The 19,196-nt window shown below is 38.3% G+C and overlaps 1 protein-coding gene across 3 annotated transcripts in view; it reads left to right on the top strand.

Moving 5' to 3' along the window:
* LOC110829056 (splicing factor YJU2) overlaps nt 1-18,014 on the top strand; it is a 159,502-nt gene extending 141,488 nt beyond the window's left edge. Inside the window, exons 1-8 of one of the 3 annotated variants that reach the window (XM_022062362.2) lie at nt 12,196-12,317; nt 12,418-12,637; nt 12,724-12,824; nt 13,626-13,737; nt 14,427-14,594; nt 15,135-15,322; nt 16,717-16,870; nt 17,563-18,014. In XM_022062362.2, the coding sequence (XP_021918054.1) occupies nt 12,614-12,637; nt 12,724-12,824; nt 13,626-13,737; nt 14,427-14,594; nt 15,135-15,322; nt 16,717-16,870; nt 17,563-17,784 (969 nt within the window). In that variant the 5' untranslated portion in view covers nt 12,196-12,317; nt 12,418-12,613 and the 3' untranslated portion in view covers nt 17,785-18,014. Of the gene's footprint in view, nt 1-12,195; nt 12,318-12,411; nt 12,638-12,723; nt 12,825-13,625; nt 13,738-14,426; nt 14,595-15,134; nt 15,323-16,716; nt 16,871-17,562 lie in introns of those variants that run through there. The other 2 variants (XM_022062363.2, XM_087350883.1) reach the window with 2 other exon arrangements.
* The last annotated feature ends 1,182 nt before the right edge of the window (nt 18,015-19,196 follow it).

The raw sequence follows: 19,196 nt of genomic DNA on the forward strand, positions 1-19,196 counted from the left end.
TGGCTCTTAGTTTTAACAGCTCTGTCGGAACTCTTGAGCCAGCAGCGCTCAAGTTACTGCCGAACAATTTTTGGGTGGGCCAAATCTTGAAGGAGAGGACTGTACACCCACAGCACAACGAAATTGGGAACTTACTGCTTCTTGTGAATCACTAGAATCAACACCTAAAATAATTTACATCGCCTTCAAATAATAGAATGACTGGTTTCATTTTCAAACGAATGTTTGAACAAGTTTCATAATTTAATAACGGACAGACTGTCCGACAATTGACCGGTAATTGACTGCGTGGACTCTGGATTAGTGATGAAAGTATTCCGTTGCTCAGGACAGAGTAGAACGAGATAACCACTTCATTACAAACGTTTAACAATTAATCATTGTAATCATCTTGCAACTGGCGTTGTCGTTCATTATCGATCAATTTTTCCTGTTATATTATCGATTTCAACTCGTGAGGACTGTCAGCTGGGATAAGGAAGTCATTTCAGAGAATTGAATAGTCAGTCATCAAGTTGACTACATACGAACTAGGTGACTGGGTTTCGAGTCCCGGTAGGGAAAGGAATATTTATATTCGCTACCACGTCTCTGTGTCGTGATATTGACGAGGGTCGCGTCGGAATAACTTCAGTTAATACACAGTGTAAAATACTGCCATGGCGGTAATAAAATTTCAGTTCATAGTTGATTAAGTTGTCGCTTACGTAACGCTTTGATAATTATAATGCGTGACAAATTGGTTTCCATCTCACGACATCAAATGTCGCAAATCGCTTTTTCCTGCATGAAAACCGTCACTCACCCATACTTTTATAGCAAATCTAAAACTTCTTGACGGTGGTGAAGAGTCAATTGAATAAAAATTTCCTTGGATATTATCCATCATCTAGTAAATATAAAACGTAAAACGACGTTTCGGAGATGGGACTCTATCTCCGTCTTCAGGTTCCTACACAGTTGGGCCCACTAGATAGAGCTCCGGTCCGGAGATAGGGATTAGCTCTATCTAGTGGGCCCAACTGTGTAGGAACCTGAAGACGGAGATAGAGTCCCATCTCCGAAACGTCGTTTTACGTTTTATATTTTACTAGACGATGGATAATATCCAAGAAAATTTTTATTCAATTCATACTTTTATAGCAAATTTTCAGCCACGTATAAAAATATATGCAGCTATGCAGTTATACCTCTACGCCTCCATACTCTTTTATTCTGTGGGGCTTAGACATAGGGCTAAGCAAAGAATGCAAGAGTATTTAGAGTGTGATTTCTCATAACGGCGCCTTTGAGGGGTTCTCGTGGCACTTGGCAGTTTTTCTTGAACCTTTCCATGACCAGCACCCTTGGTGGTAATCTTTTCTATTATGGTGTACATCCCCAACCCTGAACAAAATCCGCCCCCTGTAGCTGCCATTAGCTTCTATACCATCTCATCTCCCGTAAAGGAAGTGCACAATGAGGGGAAGTTCTTCGGCTTTTGGCTTTTCTCATCCCCCAAAATATTTTAGTGAGAGGAGTTGGGGTTGGACTCAAATAGGGCGTAACAACGACAAGTGCATTGAGGGATGAAGGAAGAGGAAACAGGAACAACGGGTAGCCCATTCGCTTTGTTATTTTGTTACAAAATAACTAAGAACGTATACTTTACATTTCAAGCAGAAGTCCATATATTCAATAAAAGCTCAATTATGAAACTGTAAAACAAACCATAGACATGTTGACTTTACCACTTGTTCCGATTGAACCCTCTAACTGAAGATACTCATTTAGAAAATGAGAACTTTCCTTTGATTCTCTGATTGCTTATAATTGTCATTGATGGTTTAAATATCTTCAAGTGTCAACACATATCAGCACAGTTAACTTCGACTGATATGTTCAGAATATAAACGTCAATTTGTCTTTGTTGACGTAAGTTAGAAAATCACAAAGAATGTATGTATATCGTTAATCAACACAGTTAATTTATTTAATAATATCCATATATTTAATCATATTTTTTTGTCTTCTGGACCAAGTCCACATTAATTTTTCTAGTGATGATATATCGTTCAAACTTCATTGTACTGTAATGACTCTAACAAGAACAAGGAGGAAATTACTTAAAATACCCCCCCCCCCCCAAAAGAATTGCCTTTATTGTTGGAAAGAGGGAATAAATAATCATGTGGACCAAATATGGAGAAAAGAAATATGTTAAACTGTAGATGACTGTCTTCCCGGTTGTTGTACCATGTAGTCTAGCAGAAGTTTTCCGACGTTTCAGAATTTCTTGCTGCCTCCATCTTCAGATCTCATCCTTGGTAAACTTCTACCAAACTATACGGTACAACAACCCAGAAGACAGACATCTTCGTAATCACCGTAGCATGAAAACCCGAAATATTATTTAATATACTAAACTCTTCAAGGAAATCGAAGACATTTTTGGAATGCATATTCAAAAAGAAATCACGTTTTGAAAAAAAAAAAACCTAGCTCAGGACAGAATATAATGACAAAGTTTTCTGATTATGATAATGACATTTTGGTAACAACAAGACATTTCTGTCACGTGAATGAAAAGCTGTAAGTATTCATGGAGATGCATGAACCTTTTACAAGAAGTGGACAAAATACGGCCCAAAAGAACTTCAGTTAGGCCCATGGTGATGTTCATATGTTTTTAATGACATCCATTTTATATATATTACTCTCTGGTCCTTATTGGCAGTATAGAGAAAGAATTGTAATTAAACAAACTACAAAATAAATAAAAATTGTGATTTTAACAAATAAAGTATTGTTCTTAGCAGGCATACAGGTGCCGTATTTACTGAATTAAATTATGAGCAGAAAATGTTCTTCACGTCCAGCCCTACAAAGCAAACAAACTTGACCACCACTGTCGTATCACATTCCAGATTCAGTGGAACCCAGTGAAAGCTTGTGTTGAGAAATATCAACACGACTTCCCGATGCCAGTGTCCTCGTACAATGAGACAGAAAAATGTCCTTGCCTTCTCCTTACCCTACACCTTGTTCATTGTATCACATTTGTTAATAAAATAATAAATACGACACACACTTTCGGGATTGGATGAGCACTTCAATTGGGCTGTAAAATGTGTTTTCAAGATGAAGTTTTATGGCACACCAGCGGTCACTGTATATTGGTGTTATCCATCATTTGCTGTGGAGAAGGACCTTCCGGTGTAGAAACTTCATTCAAGAGAGACGAAGCTATTTGAAGTCCAACCTTCAGAGACCCTTGTCTCTTTGTGTGAGACGCCGAAATTCCCAGAAAGCGCCACTTTCTCTGGCAGTGCACTTCAATGGTTCAACTTGCCAAAACCAGGGTCAATGAGTTGTCGACCAGCGGAGCTGTGGGAAATGGGAGGGGCGAATTGCTTAACATATTTCTTCTCCGTCCCCTTTTCTTAACCGTATTTTCTTCTTCTGATCCTTGTTCTTCTTTTTCATTTTCCCCCATTTAAATTGCATTCTTTTACTTTGTTCTAATTATGTTTAAGACGATGGACCTCTACACGTCATCCGTGCCCCATCGATATTCGAACTCACAGTCCCTGTTCACATGCGGCCGAACACCATTTGAGGACACTGGAATTATTATTATTATTATTAGTGTTCTGTCTGACGACAGGTCCATATGAACAGGATCCTTCCATCCTTTTCTCGGACTGGGACCTGTTCATATACGTTCTTGGCAGATGATCCAGAAGTGGTTTGCCATTGCCTTCTTCTGTGTGTGAATGGAGTAATTGTTGGGATGCCACGGAGGAAAACTCCGTGTTGCCTAGACCACGGCCTTGCCCAACACAAGTTATAAATTCGGGCACCGCCGGGAATCGAACCCGAGACCCCAGGATTACAAGGCCAGCGTTCTAACCGCTAGACCACCGTGGTAGCCGACACTGGAATACGCATTCGAAATTCTGCGAAAGTTATCAAAGGTCGGTCATACAGACTTCAAATGAAGACTTCCTGGAAAACAGAATTGATAGCAACCAATGTGATTACACCACAAGATCACAATATGAACTTTAAGCTCTCATATTGATTTTTCTGATTTAGCGAAGTTCTTGTTATGGCGAATGTAAACATTCAGGCCGCTTAACACCAAAGCAGTTTTTCGACGTCCAAATAATTTTCAACCACCAGTAACAGCTTCTGGTTCGTTATCCAGCAGTTAGCTGATAAGGCACTGCACTGTCTTCTTTGTAACTGGCCACTACAATGCTGTGCATTTGGCGGTTCCAAGCAAAACATAATTAGGGACAGGTCAGCCCTGAATACGACTCACAAAATGGACAGGCTAAATCCCAGGTACACACACATCAGACAACACGCTGATCAGTATCTTTGAAATGCTCTTTCTTTCCTTCTTCCTAGCATCAGAGGGCTAGATTCCCGCTGCCACACCCTGGTGCAAATTTGGCCGCTTTAGTCCAGACAGGAGCCTGCCTACTCGGCATTTTTTGCATTCCCCAATTTGATACTTTTTAGCCATAATTGAAACCAGTTCTTTGTTATTTTTACGCCGTTCTAACTCCCGCAAAATGGCCACGGTGGTCTAGCGGTTAGAACGCTGGCCTTGTAATCCTGGGGTCTCGGGTTCGATTCCCGGCGGTGCCCGAATTTATAACTTGTGTTGGGCAAGGCCGTGGTCCAGGCAACACGGAGTTTTCCTCCGGGGGCTTCCCCGGTTTCTCCGTGGCATCCCAACAATTACTCCATTCACACACAGAAGAAGGCAATGGCAAACCACTTCTGGATCATCTGCCAAAAACGTATATGAACAGGTCCCAGTCCGAGAAAAGGATGGAAGGATCCTGTTCATATGGACCTGTCGTCAGACAGAACACTAAATAAATAAATAAATAAATAAACTCCCGCAAGGCGAATTACAGAAAATTCACAAAATAAAAAATGCAACGCAGGTACAAATAGACTACGTAATTATGTTGTAATTACAAAATCAAACATAGACGAGCAATTAATGGACAGACGTAGTACGTGAATCAGATCAGGATGAAATATGGTTAAGTGAGACAAATTGTTTCTTGAATACTGTAGGCCGTATAATAATGTTGGACATAATGTTCTCAAGGGGTAAAGATGCCGATGTTGTTCTTCCATCTTCAGGGCTGAAGATGGAGATAGTGTGTTTCTCCGAAACGTTGGAATCTACATACGAGTCGAATCCAGAAAAACATCATCGCCCATCTACAAATGGCATTTACAGGTTTTGCACATCTCTGGCAGAAGAGCGAGTTATGCGTGCACCGAACAGGGGAAATACCCAATATTTCGAGTAGGAATAGAAATATATACCAACAGTTGCCATGAGGGAAGTACAGAATTTTAAGCCACTGTAAACATTAACGAGAGAAAGATCATGGAAGTAGTGCCTTCTTGCAGATGAATACGAGTTACGTAGTCTAGTCCTGTGTAATAAATGAAATGGTTTATAAAGCATTCGCGTGGCTGTGTTGCAGTCGTTGAAAAAAGTGGTTATGGCAATGCAAAATTCCGAAGTGGTTGATGCCTGTTTTGTTGGATGTAGGTAAACGTGTTTCTTGACATCAGCAGAAGGAATGGAATTGCGTAGACTAGACATACTTCGGCTTAGAACTAAACCAAAGTAAAGGAAAACACTGTTATAAGTATACCATTGAAATAAGAAAAGCGAAAAACAATATATAATCAATGTGTTAATGAAAACGAAATTGCGAATCAGTGAATACTCCCAGCTGTTTTATAGATTTCGTATGGTTAGAACAGCATTTACTAAATTTAATACTCAATTTTTGAACGTTATCCAACATTTCGGCACAAATTGCAGTTTTTTGTCTTAAGGGTGGATATATTGGTTGGGCCAGCTGTTAAAACTTTCGATATGGCTCCTCGCCGAAATTCGAAGTTTGATATTGAACTCCAACTGCGTAAAATTAAGGATAAGAAGGTTCTTTTTTATTGTGAAAGAAATAACTCTGGTTTTATTAACATTGAGGTTTGTCTTGTCAGCAATGCACCAACCACCTACTGAGTGTAATAAACTTCAGTAAAACAAAAAGAAAGCATTTATATGAACAGATTTTATGTCATGGAAAATTTTGAAGTAATCCAAAAAATGAATATTATTAGGTAAATTAATTTTCGATACAGAAGTTGTTATTAAAAATACTGAAAAGCAAAAGGTCCTCATGGAACAGCCAACAACATACCAAAAGGCGAGGAGAGTGTCTTTGAATAACTGGCACGTGGTTGTCTGTCGGTTAAGTAACTCCAGAACCAGTTTATGTAACCAGTATACAGTCTGCAGTAATTAAATTTATGACGAGGAAAGGTATGCGAAAACAGGTCTAAAATATGTCTCACTGTGAGGTGACATTGGGAACAAAACCAAGATAAGTAAATAAATTGTGAATGGCAGATTTTGTGAGATTTCAGGTTTTGACGATGACGAGTGCGATAAAATGGACCGACGTTTCAGAGGTGCTTACTTCCTCGGACTACCTCCAAACGGTCACTTTTTACGAGACTACAAACCGCGACGTCCCAGATTTTCGTTTAGCGAAGGCATGCCCGACAAGAATGTAATTTAGATGTAAGATAATGAGAAGGATGGTCATTCATTTCACATTCGTGTACTTACGAGAGAGATCGTGGAAACTACAAATTGGTATGTGCGTTAATACTATTTGAATTCAATTCTTTGTTTTAACACGCTGAATGAAACAACTACAGGAGCACAGAATCCGGCTTATGGCCTAATAAGTGACAGTATAATCTTAATGACAGCCACGGTGGTCTAGCGGTTAGAACGCTGGCCTTGTAATCCTGGGGTCTCGGGTTCGATTCCAGGCGGTGCCCGAATTTATAACTTGTGTTGGGCAAGGCCGTGGTCTAGGCAACACGGAGTTTTCCTCCGGGGGCTTCTTCCCCGGTTTCTCCGTGGCATCCCAACAATTACTCCATTCACACACAGAAGAAGGCAATGGCAAACCACTTCTGGATCATCTGCCAAGAACGTATATGAACAGGTCCCAGTCCGAGAAAAGGATGGAAGGATCCTGTTCATATGGACCTGTCGTCAGACAGAACACTAAATAAATAAAATGATCTTAATGATGATAGCTATAATAATTCAATTCAGTTTAAAGACCTTAACAGTAAAGAAGCCAGATGAAGGGTGAATGATGATTATGATGATAATAATTAAGATTAATAATATTAACAACAATAGCATATTGTAAAATATACTGCAGCCTTGTAGTTGTTTATAAACGTAAACTCAGTACTCCCTTAACGAGGGCTGCAGTCTTCTGCCTGATATTTGAGGTTCTCACGGCAGAGAGGAGGTTGATTGTGGTTTCTTGGTAGTGGCGCTATGAGACGTCATATCTTCACAACCCAGATGGCCACAATGCACTTTTTAAACGCTGTCAAAACCTTAAATCTGATACCGGCATATAATTATTATGCGACTGATACAAACAAGCCTTTCGTTGGAATTCTCCGTTCTCTTCCAGCATCTCTCGTCTCTTGTATGGAAATTGGTAGAGTATTCTGCCATAGTATGCGTGCGTGCGTGTGAAGCGTTTAGTATCATCTGCTATCTGGCTGGGAAAGCTAATACAGGAAATTTCGAAGGAAATTGGAATGCCAGAAAAGATAGCACGGATTTGATATGTCTTATTGTGAACGCATTCTCGTTTGGAATGGTTTTTGCAGGCAGGATGCAGGTAGAACGGTGGACTGTTTGCTGTCTGCAAACAGATACGAGAAGAATGGTACAAGGTTGTCCTTGTTATTTTCGCTATTTACTGGTGCCCCGCGTAGGGTTCCTAAGAACCTTCCAAAAAATGTGCAGTGAATTGTGGTTTTTACCCGAAGAGTCGGCCTATTAGAACTAGAGTACATGTCATTGTTGCAGCCAGTTAGCAGGCAGTACTGTTGTAACGGTGAGGGTAGGGGGCGAAGCGAAAGAACCTGCCTCTCGGGAAGTCTAGAGACGGGACACGTTATTGTGTGAAAACAATGCTTCTCGGACTCACGAGGGGATGAAGCAGTAAGGAGTGGAGGAAAATGCGGTATTTACCGGAAAAATGTACTCCCCAATCTTAAAGGGTTAAGGCAAGGAAGAAAACATTTCTGTATTTCAGTTGGGCCAAACAACAGAGTCCTTGAGAAACAGTAGTTAAATGAAGATTTCTGTCTTCTGGGTTGTTGCGCTGTGTAGTCCGGTCGATGTTAACCAACGTTTCAGAGGTCATACTGCCTCCATCATCAGGGCGATGAGTCTGAAGATGTCTGTCTTCTGGGTTGTTTCGCTGTGTAGTCTGGTCGATGCTAACCAACGTTGCAGAGGTCATACTGCCTCCATCATCAGGGCGATGAGTCTGAAGATGTCTGTCTTCTGGGTTGTTTCGCTGTGTAGTCTGGTCGATGTTTATCAACGTTTCAGAGGTCATACTGCCTCCATCATCAGGGCGATGAGTATGAAGATTTCTGTCTGACGAAGGCAGTATGACCTCTGAAACGTTGGTAAACATCGACCAGACTACACAGCGCAACAACCCAGAAGACAGACATCTTCATACTCACCGCCCTGATGATGGAGGCAGTATGTCCTCTTAAACGTTGGTAAATATCGACCAGACTACACAGCGCAACAACCCAGAAGACAGAAATCTTCATACTAGGAATCGCCCTGATGACGGAGGCAGTATGATCTCTGAAACGTTGGTTAACATCTACCAGACTACACAGCGCAACAACCCAGAAGACAGAAATCTTCATACTCATCGCCCTGATGATGGAGGCAGTATGACTTCTGAAACGTTGGTTAACATCTACCAGACTACACAGCGCAACAACCCAGAAGACAAAAATCTTCATACTCACCGCCCTGATGAAGGAGGCAGTATGATCTCCGAAACGTTGGTAAACATCGACCAGACTACACGGCGCTATAACCCAGAAGACAGAAATCTTCATACTCACCGCTGTGGAAACCTCAAATCATAAATAGTAGTTAAATGTCTTTCACGGAACTTGGAAACTCATTACCGTGTTCACAGATGCCCAACATAGGACTCTGTCCTGATCCATTTCAATCCGGAATTTACCTTTACACATTTTCTCTAACGTCCATTTTAATATATCATCCCTCCATTATGCCTTTGTATTCCGAGCGATGTATTTTTTTTCTTAATTTTTCTAGCCAATTTTTATGATTTTATTTCCACTGTGCATGCGAAATGTGGCGTTTAAGTAGGATGCATGGCTCAACTTGTGGTGATATGTGACTGTAGAGTTCATTCATGAAGTTCACATGGACTGCTGTCGTCAAGGCAACCGTTCATTCATAAAACTGTGTGGAGTTCCGCCCGGAAAGGCGCGGCTGCCTAACTACTGAGGATTTCGAGAAAACTGTTTACTGGGAGGAAGAGGTTTATACGACTGTTTACAAAAACATAACTTGTCCTTCTTACTATTCCAAGGACAAAAATATAGTCCTCAGAAACAAAACAAACAGGACTTCTCTGTGGATGTCTTTGTCTCATTAATAGTCTCGTCAACGGAAGGTACACACTTGATCCTATCTTACAGTTTTGGTTTTGAAGCAGAAATTTGGCAGAGTTTTCTCGCTTTCCAAGAGATTTTTAAACCAATATTTTAATACATTTTATTCGAGCCATTTGCCCAGCCTGTTATCCGCCTAGACGCCATTTCCCAAAATACATGACGGGTTAGGTAAATCTAACTCTGATGTTCGGCCCTAAGACAAAATTTAATAACACGATTTATACATTCGTTATTATTACGGCAGCCAAACCAACTGTTATGAGCTGGGCGGGGTATGTAGAGTGCACGGGGAGACAAAATTGTAGTCAGGTAACCAGAATAGAAGTGCCCATATGAAAGATCAAGGTGTCAACGAGAGGATATTATTAAAATTAATCTGTAGGAAACAGGGTACAGAACGCGGACTAAATCCGTCTGGCTCAGGATAGAGTTTTGTGAATACGGTAATGAACGTTTGGGTTTTATACAAGACGGATTTAAGTACTGACCGGATGAGCGACTATCAACTTCTGAAGGAGGACTGTACACGTGAAGTGAAATTGGTAGTTATTGGATTTAAAAACCAAAATTTGGTGATTAATTTTGTTTCGGTCCACTACAACCCTTCCGTTAAATGAGGTTCGACACTTATGAAAGGTGTCAGAAAATATAATATAGATATATAACATGTCAGTACACTGGAATCTAACTTAAATTTAACAAGCCTCACGCAGTGTTGTATCTCTTTAACTTGGTAACTCACAAAGGAAAGAACACGAGTAGAAGGTTTTGTTGAAGAAAGAGAAATATGTGTAGGATTGAGAAAATCAGTAGTTCTCAAACACCCCCCCCCCCCCACCCCGGACACAATGGCTCACTGGCGTGCCACGACATGTTCAGTGCGGATTTCTTACTATAAATTTAACAACATTTCACAAAGCGTGGTTATTGCAGTCAGATCTTCAGATTTTCTCGTTTCGTCTCATCGGCTTGAACTGCTGTTTCTTTAGATAGTATAATTGCGTCATATTGTGAATCAAATATTAAATTAATTATTCGGTTTTTGTCCGTCTAATCACAATTATATTTAAAATTTAAAATTTACAAATAAGATAATTAAATTATCATTTTATGTTCCACATCGAATAATCGATTTACATTTGGAACATCGATTATTCGATGTGGAACATAAAATTGATAATTTAATTATCTTATTTGTAAATTTTAAATTTTAAATATAATTGTGATTAGACGGACAAAACCGAATAATTAATTGCTGTTTCTTTCTTAAAGTATTGCTTTCGCGATAATTTCACATGCGTGGTTTCCTTTTGTATTTGTTTCACACTTATAGGCCCACTTTTTCAGAATAGAGTTTTTAAGTTTTAACGAAGTTTGGTACGGGGAGTTATACAAAAATGTATCAACGCATTAAAACTCCGGTGAAGACTAAACAGAAAAGAATGACACTTCGTATCAAATTTATACGACTTTTCACGCGAGAAAGTGACCCTAAACAACGTCGGGGATCCCCAGTATGACATCCCTCCCACACACACACACATCAGCATACACGTGATGACGTCATAATCCAGCCATACAGGCGCCTGACACTACGCCCACACAAAGGTCTTTGACCCCCAAGGAATTCTGACGTCCCTGATGCCATTTGTAAAGGTGCGTAAAAAAGAACAAAGAACATAAACACGTATCACCTCGATTGAAATCCAACTTCTTTCCCACACTACGCGATTCAGGTTGGCAGCGGCTGTTTGTTATAGAAGTTATTTTAAATCACCAACCCGTCATTTACGTTTACCTTAGTCATGTGTTTAAAAGAATTTTTTACGTTCAATCTTTTCTTTGCAACATACACCCACAATGGATATATATATATATATAGACGCATATTAAAAGGGTAGTTGTCGTTATCGACAGATCTTAATTGAGTTAATTTCTGCGCTGATTTTAATTTAAAGAAAAACCCGTCTTTTGTTTCTGTATTTTCATAGTAATTTGTAATCTTTTGATAAAACATGTTCCGAAGTTAAGAGATGCTATTTGAGTTTACTTGGACTATTATTATAAAATTCGGGCGTTTGTCGGAGGAAGTATCTGTACCATGTTATAGAAAAGGTTAAATAAAATCCATTTTGGTCGAAAATGAGATAATTATTGGCCCCCAAAAACATTTGTAATTTGATTTGTATAACTTTGTATAACTAACTACTTCATCTCAACCAAGCCCAAGCCGAATAGTCCATATGCAGGCAACACAAAACGGTCAAAAATACGGATGCCATGCAAGTAGATGACAGATTCACGTCGTCGATCATATGCAGACTGGTGACAGTAAAATAAAACAGTTATGGACATTTAGTTTAAGGAGCTTACCGCAAGATGGCTGCAGCAGACTGCCGATATGTTTAGAAAATATAACCGTGAGAGAAAGCGAAAATGACCTATCGACTTGAAATTGAAGTGCACAATATGTTCAACAGAGTTTACTTTCACAGTGAACTGTTTGAATTAAAACTGTAATGTTCATAACACACCGCGATTATTACCAGTACTGTTCCATTTTATCTTATCTATGTTAAGAAAGTAATATCGGTGTACTTGACGTTCAGTGAAAAGATAACTACGTTGATCATCTTCAGTATACTTAATCCACGATTGCAGGTTGTGGGTAGAAATGATGTGGTATCTACCACATAAATTACAGATGCAATTTTCGTTTGGTACGTGCAAACTCCTTGTTTGACATATGTGGTGGAATTTTTGCATTGCCAAATTAATCACTGGGTGTTTTAGGTTATAATTTGGTTTTGCTCGTTCCAGAAGTAGCAATCCGTCATAAGGTTGTTAGATGGCACCAGTCTCAGACTCTCATATTCTGATGATATATATAATCTATGCCAAGGAAATTGGAAGAGGAGGAATATTGGTGTTTTGTTGTTGTCAGTTTGACTTCTGTTGTTTTGACACGGATTTTATTTGGAAATACGAAAGTAACACAACAGTACACTAATACAGAATGTCTGAAAGAAAAGTTCTGAACGTGAGTACTTTTTATTAAGTACAGGTAATTGTATTGTACCTTGCGTTTTTCTGTATGTCATTATACCATTTAACCATATTTTGCAGAAATACTACCCACCAGATTTTGATCCGTCTAAAATCCCTCGTATGAAATTGCCTAGAAATAGGCAGTATACTGTTCGACTTATGGCTCCATTTAATATGAGGTAAGTTCATAAATAAAATAACATAAGCCATTCTTATGCCCAATGAGAGGTTATGTAATCCTGCTGGAATAAACATTAACCTAATTCGGTTTTGTTTTCCAATAAGGTGAATAAATGATACATTAAGTGTAAATCTGAGACTTCAGCGTGCACTTTGGACTGCTAACAAGTCTGTACGTTTAAGTAATAGATGCATTACTGGTAAATGCACATGGTCACACAGTATGGGGAGAGGGGAGTTTATGCAGTTTGTCAAAGGAATGAGAGGCATCTACTACTGTAGTAACTGTCATGATTATTCCATTAGTTTTTGTCAGTGGTAGTAATTTGTAGATTGAAGCCAGTTGTTTATGAAAGGGTCATTAAAAAATATATATTTCAGCCAGGATAAGAATTTAGAATTCCCTACTACCAATAAAGTAATCAGTTATCTAACACATCAGAATATTGCAAGACTTTCTATTGAAACTAGATAGATGTTAATATTAATAAATGTATAACATCTTGATAACAAAAATCATATTCACAGAAGTTGCCCAACTGAATATTATATAACTTGCAGAATGAATGTAGCTGCCTGTTGATGGTTGTAATTTATGAGCTAATTATTGTAAACAGAACCATGAGAAAGGAGGTGTAAGTACTTTAATTAGAAGTGAATGCTGCACTTTCCAAATAATAACAGATACCTCAAAACTTACGTGAGTTCGGTAACTCAGTCAGTGTAGTGACTGGCTACAGGCGTCATGTCTGGTGAATTGTTCATCAGCAGTGCAACCTTGATTTTGTCTTTTCTTTCAGGTGTGTTACATGTGGTGAATATATTTACAAGGGAAAAAAGTTTAATGCACGGAAGGAGGATGTGGAAGGTGAAGATTACCTGGGCATTCGGATCTATAGATTTTATATTAAGGTAAACTACTTTCCATTCCACAATTTATGTTGTCTGCAGGTATAATCATTAGCAAATCTAGAGAAAAAAAATAGAATTTAGTGGAATTCTACATTGGCTATTTATATACTTCAAGAAAGCATATAATTCAGTTAGGAGGGGAAGTATTATACAGCATTCTTAATGAATTTGGTATACTAATGAAACTAGTTACAGTAATTAAAGTGTGTTTGAATGAAATATATAGTAACGTCTGTTTAGGTATATATTTGTCTTATGCATTTCCTGTTCAGAATGGCCTGAAAGAAGGAGTTGCCTTTTTTTTATTACTTTTCAACTTTGCTTCATATTCAGTAGGTCCTGAATTTGATTCTGTGCCAAGATGTCAGCTATTCTGGTTGAGAAGATTTTTGATTTTTTACTCCTTCCAGACAAATGTTTTGATAGATCCTTAATGTAGGTCACAACTACTTCCACAGCTTTCCTGCTTCATTGTTCATAACCATTCTCACATTGACTACATCTCTGGTGCTTTGAAAGAAAGCTTAGGTTAATACAAATTTTGTTCAACTTACATCCTTCTTGTTGAGCTGCAGACAACCTATGCACCTGAGAAGGTTTTATTAAATTAGTTAGGAAACAAACTATGCCATTAGTCAATATGGAATTAACGATAGGCTTTCTACAGTGCTTTTATTTGATATTGTTAGTGCACAAGATGTCTTCAGGAGATCTCATTCAAAACTGATCCTCAAAACACAGATTATGAAATTGAAGCAGGGGCTACACGTAATTTTATGGCTTTGAAGTTGGCAGAAGAACAAGCACAACGGGAAGAGGATGAGAGGAAGGAAGATGAAGCCACTAATCCAATGAAGGTGAGTGAGTATGTTGAGGCCCATCATCTGCCAGCATGTTCACGTATGCTTCATTCGCATGCAGTGTGCTCAACAGACAGCTGCTATTTGCCAGTTGCAGAATGGATAACTTCTTTTTTAATGTCAAAAGACAACAAATGAAGGTATAATCAGATGTGATATATATTACCTTCTTTAGGTTTTCTTAAATTAGCAACATTTTGTTACTTTCACCTCACTTATTCATCCTCGTCCCTTTAATATCTCACTTCTCAGTTGATAACACCACAGTCAGAAGTAGGGTATGTGTGGAGTATTACAGAAGAGGAAGCTGTTGGAGGAGGAAGGTAGCTGGAAGAGAGGCTGAAGTCAGTGCTTCAGTTTTTGAGTCCATACTGGCTGTTGTGCATCATCACCATATAAATAACCCTATCAAGAAATAAATTTCCTACAGTTTATTAATTACTTCCTTGGTTCAATATCTAAATAAATGACTTACAAAACAATTACTTACTGGACAGACTTATCTCCCTAGGAATCTTTTGATAATGTTTGTTGCAGTTATTGGAAAATCGCACAAAACAGTCTAAACAAGAATTGGAGCTTCTTGAATCTTTGGAAGAATTAAGAGATTTAAACAGGAGGCAGAAATCTGTGGACTTTGACACAATGCTTTCTCAGTTTGATACTAAAGAAGCTCAAAAGAAATTAAAAGAGATGCAAGAAGAGGAAGATGAAAACTTGATAAGGTAAATGGAAATTTGCATTCAGAATATAGTCTATATATTTACATAAGTGGGTACGTGTGGGTTATCGGGACACATCGCTTTAAAAATAGGTTAGGTTAGGTTAGTTTAGGTTAATGTGTGTGGATGAATGACATATACTTGAAAGTTATTATATTTTATTTCAATAAATGACAACTAACCTAACCTAACCTATTTTTAAAGCGATGTGTCCCGATAACACACAAGTACCCATAAGTGAAATTCATGCATCACTATTTCTGAAGTAGGAAGCCTGGGGGGAAATTTCCTGCCTTGGTTTGAAAATCACAGTGAAATGTTGGTAAATAGGACTTACATTCAGTACATGCTTAAAATCCAGGAAATATGTTTCATTTCTGATCAGCCCTCTATATAAATTAGTTAACTGCCTAGCTCCTTTATGGTAGAACCTGAAGAGTTAACTCTGCCAATATCAGAGCCTGGCAATGGATGTGATTTTTAGCCAGTCACATCCTCATAACCTATTTCTGCAAGACCCACTTAATTGATTCTTTGCTTAAATTCCTCTCAGCTACTATGGTTATATAGAACCATGGACTCATAAAAATTGCAGTTTATAATTATTAAATATATAAAATCAGATACATCTTTTGTTAATTTGCATGATTTTTATGCTAGTTTCATGAATGTGATATTGGCATTAAGATGGGAAAGACTTTATTAACTAGACTGTTAGTTTAGACATTGTCCATTGTATTGGTTATTTGTTAAAAATCACAAGGTTTAGGAGTCTTGATTTGTCTGTGTCATCATGTTCAGGTAAGGAGAAAAGGGGTTCTTACTCTGGTGGGTCCCTTAAACAGAGCTGATCCAGTGATGGAGACCCACCAGAGTAGACACCCCGGTTTATCCTTACCTTAACCTGAAATGGAGACAGATGCAGTCTCAGTTTCCTAGTGGTTTTTAACAAATAACTAAGATGGACAGTGCCACATAATAGTCAAGTTCATTTGCAACCCACCATCATCAGAACCCTTTAAAGATATCTTGAAAGGCTTTATGTGGCACATCCTACCCCATTTCACCCCATAGATCACATTAAGGAGATTTATGTAGTTGTAATGCCCCACACTTGTGTTCAGGAGTGCCCTGCATGAATGTCAGTTCAGATACCCGCATTTTTGATTGAGGCTTTGTGGTTTTACCCAGTTTCCCTAGATATTTTAAGATAGTGCGTCATTGGCACTCTTTATTCATGAGAGGATTAATTTTGATATAATCTTATTTGCTTATCATTGTTACAAGGGATTATTTTACAAGCAGTTTCCCCTTTACTGTTGTGAATGTCCATTTAATTGTAACTCCCCCTTTTTGACTGCTGTAATTCATTTATAATACATTGTACATTTTTGAAGATCTGTTTTTGGAGTGGGAGGTTCTAAGAAGAAAAAGGTCGTATCAGAAGAAATAATAGAAACTGTTGAAGATATACATAAATCCAGTGCACTTGAACCTGCAAAGAAAATTGCAAGGCTGTCTTATGATGCCAGTGCAAAATCTGATATTCAGGTAATTATATTGTTTCTTGCTCATTTTATTTAACAGTACTTTGGATCTTCATAACAGGGGCTGCATAAAATTTCATAATGAGGAGCTTTATACTCTGTAGTCTTCATCTTATATTATTAGGGTGATCAAATCAAGGGACCTGGGAAAGGGAGGACATGTAACGCGCGTGGAAGAGGTGATAAATGCATACCAGATAAACTTGACTCATTTCTGCACTCTGTAGTTCAAGTCTGGTCTAGATATGATTTTCCTGATCGTAAAACACATTTAAAATGAAAAATCCTCTCTGTGTTATCATACACATGTAAGTGGGACAAAAGTCTAGCTTTGAACACTTGTGGACCCAAGGTCATGTGTGCTGGAGAAAATGTGAAAGACATGACAGATCTGTTCATGAAGCAAAATTCAGCAGCGCTATCTTGTTTCTGTTTGGTGGGTGCTTTTGAGATACTGTGATTAGAAGAATTCAAGGTTATTGCAGATAAGGAAGGAAATAAAGATATTCAGACAAATCAGATTTTAAGGTATGAAATTAGTACAAGTATAATTTTTAAGTTTTCACATAAATTGTTTGAATGTGTTGACGGGATTAGGTAACAAGATTAGTCGTGTTAAACTCATTAAATAATGAACCATGTTTTCGGGAATCGGTCACTAACTCTGCTAAAGTGAATGTTTTTTTTTATTTTCAGGAATGTACATTGTTAAAACCATCAGATACATCACGGGGCAAAAGTGTGGGTGCGTCCAGCAAGAAAGTAGGGCTGACAGGATTAGTTCGTCTGAAGTCATCTAGTGATTCAACGATAAAACTTACGTCAGTGCCTGCCCTAACTAGCTCTAGTACCACTGTCAAACCAACTCCCAATGGACTGTCATTACTGGGTACTTATTCTGGTAGTGACAGTGAATGATACAAGGATTTACAGGTGGGATATTTTGTTGTCATTAAGGCATTCAGACAACTTTACCATCTACTGTACAATGTACCAAAGAAGGGCAGTAAGAGGGAATTGACTTATGTATTAAAAGTAAGAATACCACTGAGGGAAACAGATGTGAAAAAACTGTGGACTGCAAATACTTGTTTTGTGGACACAAAATAAATGTTACTGCTATCATCACTGCATAATTGCTATCATAATTAAGTGTTATTATTTTCCTTTCATATTAGGAAGGTAATAGCCTTGATCTTTGAACTGAAGGTCTGCTGTCTTGGTCAAGTTTCTTTCTACAAATATTGGAATTATACTGCAAAATATTTTTATGATAGTAACAATTTTCAGGCAAAATATGAGGCTGTTTCTTTGCTTGGGGTAAAGGGACCAGAGAGTGATGCTGACCACTCAGTCCCATCTAATTGCAATGCCTATAATACATGAAGATGCCCCTCTGTGTCTTCATGTTAGATTTAAGCACAGGGACAACCTGTTTCATTTATTTTGTCAGTTTAGTGATAGAATGTTAATGCCTGATTTAACTTCAAGATGAAATCAAGTCTGATTTGAAAATTTTGTACTGTGGTCTACAGTAGCTGGTCATAAGACAGAAGTTCTAAAAATGTGTATGGCCCATGGACTCTGTGTTCAAAGGTCCTAGTTAAATTATTCACTTAACCATGAAGTTGGGTCATATTGCCACTAGTGAACCAGACTGTGAATGCAACTTCCCATTGACATTGCTATTTGCAGGGTTGTATTCTCAACCCCTCATCCTCACCCCATGAACAGTAAATGGTGATGGGAAAAGTGGTGATAGGGGATCGAAAGACACATGAAACATGGTATAGTAAGGACCAAATTACTTGCGAGTTCTTGGCACGGGGTTTGAAGAGCAAGGTGATAAGCACTGTGTGCGAACCTCCACGCTTTTTATATCTGTTCTACTCGGCCGTTCCGTGCACTGACCAGGTCATGCCGAGTGCAACTATCTACAGCACTAGGGAGCAAGTAATCTGTTCCATACTATACTTAATATGTATTTTTTTCTTTTTTTGGCATGATTATGAAGTATGAGGGAAGAATATTTGTAAATTACAGATATATCAAAATAAAGTGCTGAAGGAAGTATTAGGACATAAGAGAAATTTGTAAGTGGATAAATTAGGATTTTACATTACACGAAACTTTGTAATTTCTAAAGTTCACATAGTATTTTTAGGTTAGTGGAAGCAAGATGTCGGACATGTTGTTCAGACGAAGAGACATGAAATGCACATGGAATATTGGAGGAGAATCTCTTGGAAGTTAGGCACTTAAAATATGGAAATGGATCTTACGGAAATTGGTTTTGAAAATAAACGGTTAAACCAGATCAGGATTATGCC

Source organism: Zootermopsis nevadensis, unplaced genomic scaffold (genome assembly GCF_977971745.1).
Source record: "Zootermopsis nevadensis isolate Lab colony 2312 unplaced genomic scaffold, Znev_1.0 Znev_ptg000017l, whole genome shotgun sequence".
Taxonomy (NCBI): Eukaryota; Metazoa; Arthropoda; class Insecta; order Blattodea; family Termopsidae; genus Zootermopsis; species Zootermopsis nevadensis.